At 30.6% G+C, this 3498-nt stretch overlaps 1 protein-coding gene across 1 annotated transcript; it reads left to right on the forward strand.

Moving 5' to 3' along the window:
* Window positions 1-412: 412 nt before the first annotated feature.
* On the forward strand, window positions 413-1986 carry LOC103572620 (cyclin-dependent kinase inhibitor 1C-like). The gene is made up of 2 exons (XM_008551289.1): window positions 413-454; window positions 1540-1986. Exons 1-2 carry the CDS (start codon window positions 413-415, stop codon window positions 1984-1986), a joined length of 489 nt encoding a protein of 162 aa, XP_008549511.1.
* The last annotated feature ends 1512 nt before the right edge of the window (window positions 1987-3498 follow it).

The raw sequence follows: 3498 nt of genomic DNA on the forward strand, positions 1-3498 counted from the left end.
ACCCAGGTGAGGTGACGTCAATTAGCAACGTCTAAGTCTATGTCCTCGTCTACAACGACAATGACAACGTCAGACAATCCCGAAATTCCTCACCTCACCTCACAACTATAACTAACGAACCGATAGCTGTCATTCTGTCTTCTATATCTATACCTCCATCAATAATTCTGATTCACTTCTTCTTCTTCTTCTTCTTCTTCTTCTTCTTCTTCTTCTTGTAAACTACCATCAGGCAAATTAACATCTTTTATCATCAATTAATATTTAGAACAGACGTAATTCAATTTATTCATCAATTAGCGGTATTTTGACAATGTAATTATAGGTGTAACAAGACAATTGGAGACTGGACTATATATCCAGCTTCTATTCACTGCGAAAGCTCTATTTACTCAGCTAGTTTCCCGTTCTAATGGTACAGACTTCGGGACTAGCTTCGGAGAATGCACCAGAAGTGAGTGAGGAAATAAGTGAAATACTACAGAACATATGTATATATATATATATATATATACGTATGTATGCAGTAAGTTAAGTAATTGTTTCTGGCCATACCCTTGGGTTTTCGGACGCGTTAACTCTCTTCCTCTCTGATGGCTTCATGATTTTAAAGGGAAACACGCAAGTATATTGTTTGCGACTGTTCTAATCTCTTAGCACGCGTGTTATTTACTACGATATATATTATATGTACATAGTTTTACTTCTATCACTATCTGATTTACTTTAGCATCTGGTTGAAAGCCACTACGTGTATCTCTAATGGGACAATCTTGACAGATACTAAAATCCGTTTACGTTCAGTAGACTCCAAAGTCCAAAGTTTAGAGTTACAGAAATGGGATTCAAAATCTAGAGTTTAGGATGGTCATGCTTTTACTTATTGCCTGTACAGACGTTGAAAGACGTACTAATTTTTTGTAATGAAGATTATCCTAATTTTGAATTTTGAAAATGGATTTTCTTTAAATTGTGTCACTAAAAATTTGAGCTTAAAAATGTATTATAGAAATGTATGAAGAATATATGTACAGTGTAAAAATTGGGAGTAATTACGGATTTTATTTCGATCCAAATTTACTCCGTCACTCAGAGTGCGGAGTTTAAAAAAAAAATTACTTCGCACATGGAGTAAATAAGGAGTTTGTTTTTTCAGGGAGTGATGTTGAAGTTCTTTGAATTTTATTTAAATTCATTTTCACGTCAATTCAGGTGAGAGTTTTATATTAAAATAAACTCCTTTTGAAGTAAATGTGACTCTAAGAGGATTAAATAAACAGATCCGGTCCACATTTACTCCAAAAAATTTTCACAGTACATGAAATAGGATAAAATGTAAATGATAACAATAGAAAATTATTTTAATTTATTTATTTTATACAATTGTGTATTAAAAAAAAAAAAATTTAATCACTCATTAATACATTTTGAGATTTTATAGTATCGTAACAATAAAAACACTAAATTTATTGAGTAATAATTTGATCTAAATATAAATGATGAAAAAGAGTGACAAGTACTTATATAATTCATCATAAGAGACCACCTGCGACTGGTAGTTTGTGGAGAATATCAGATAAACCTCCAGCGCATGATCCAGAAGCACAATTGGAACTACCACCGGTACTTAACAAACTTCCTAATATTCCTCCAAGCAAACCTCCAGCAATAGGAACGTTATTTAACATGTTGCCAGCACCAGCCGTGGATCCAGCACCTGAAGTTGCGGCACTTGCGGCATTTGAAGCACTAGATGCTTGGGATCCAGCACCACTTGCAGCATCTGTAGCTGATCCAGCAGTACTAGAAGCATTTGCAGCAGATCCAGCAGCACTTGCTGCGTCTGTGGCTGCTCCAGCTGCGGCAGTGCTTGAAGAATTGGAAGCACTTGCTGCTTCTGAACCAGCCGCTGTACCGGTTCCAGCAGCACTTGATGCCTCAGAAGCTGCTCCAGAACCTGCAGCACTTGCTGCGTCTGCGGCATAGCTTATTGAAACGGCTACAAAAATGCCCAATCAACAGATTAGAGTACAGTCGACAAATTATAAAACAAAATATACAACAAATAATTTAAGATGACAAACCTGCGGCGAAAACAGCCAACAATAAAAGTGAAAATCCTCTCATTTTTAGTATTTTAGTTCTTGTAAATGGAACAGTCTGTTATCACTCTAGTTGTTAACAACCGATTAATGGCTAAACAATCAATTCTTATACTTTTATACTCGATGAGAGGAAAATATTTCAACAAAATATTATTTCTCTTACGTTCTTACTGTTTTTAATAACAACAATAAAAGACGTCTAGACACGCATTCGTGATGCTGTTAGATATTATTTTAATAAACATTTTATTGTCATTATTTTTCTGTCGTAAATATATTTTTGGTTAAATTTCAGCTAGATTTTGGTTTTTGATACATTTAATTTCTATTGGTTTAATAAAAAAGATGTCTACTCAGATTACTTCGAAAATTTTCTATTATTGCTTTTTTTGTTAAATAACAAAGCAAAAACATACTCTAATATTTATATAATATTATAATTGTCTTTTTGTTTTGATTATTACTAAGCTATGTGCGTCAATAAATTTATTCAGTTGGAAAAATATGCGTGTAAATATATATTGATAACGCTCGTTGAAATAATAATATAAGATAAATATAATTTTAAATTAACATTTTATCAATACTATTTCACATGGAAATATATATAAATATATATGCGAAAAATTGACGTGACATACATTTGCGACTATATTGTTTTTTGTATAAATATAAATTTCGAAATAAGCCTTTATATAAATTTCAAAAGTTTTAATTTTTGAAAAAAATTATTCGATAATTATTGCGATCTAATCAAAATTATGAATTTTCTGTCAACGAAACTGTTCAAATTTTTATCAAAAATTCAAATATAAAATAAAAATTTTTGAACTTATTTTTAAATTATTTTGACTTTTTTTATTTCCACTCACTCTCTTATTAACAGAAATTTTTCTTATCCTATTTATATATTTATATATATGACAATAGTCGTTAAAAATTAAATTTTCTTCATGGCGCTCCATGAAAATTTTTTTTTAGTGAAAAAATAAGTAGGGAATTAGGTTTTTTTCTTTTTAAGGAAAAAGAACAAGTGCCTCAGAGCGATCAAAGTTCATTTTTCGATACGATCGTGGTTTTTTTTAAATATCTCATGAAATATGCAGATTAAAAGAAAAACCCATAGGAACAATTTTGTAGGAAATCAAATTTTTGGCAAAAAAGGTCATGTTCAACTTTTTTATAGAATATGTATTTATGAAGATATTTAAAAAAAACTTTTTGAATAATTCTTAAAAAGATCAATCCATAAGATCTACAAAAAGTTTTTCTGAAATATCGTCATAAATACACATTTTATAAAAAAAATCAATACCACTTTTTTTGTCAAGAATTTAATTTCCTACAAAATTCTTCTGATCATTTTTTCCTCTAATATGCATATTTCATGAGA

Source organism: Microplitis demolitor, chromosome 5 (assembly GCF_026212275.2).
Source record: "Microplitis demolitor isolate Queensland-Clemson2020A chromosome 5, iyMicDemo2.1a, whole genome shotgun sequence".
In the NCBI taxonomy this organism is placed as follows: domain Eukaryota; kingdom Metazoa; phylum Arthropoda; class Insecta; order Hymenoptera; family Braconidae; genus Microplitis; species Microplitis demolitor.

Excerpts from the sequence above, each read along its gene's own strand:
- LOC103572620 (XM_008551289.1), top strand. The coding sequence starts at position 413 with ATGGTACAGACTTCGGGACTAGCTTCGGAGAATGCACCAGAA. Across the intron at positions 455-1,539 it reads CTTCGGAGAATGCACCAGAA|AGACCACCTGCGACTGGTAG; the intron begins GTGAGTGAGGAA and ends ATTCATCATAAG.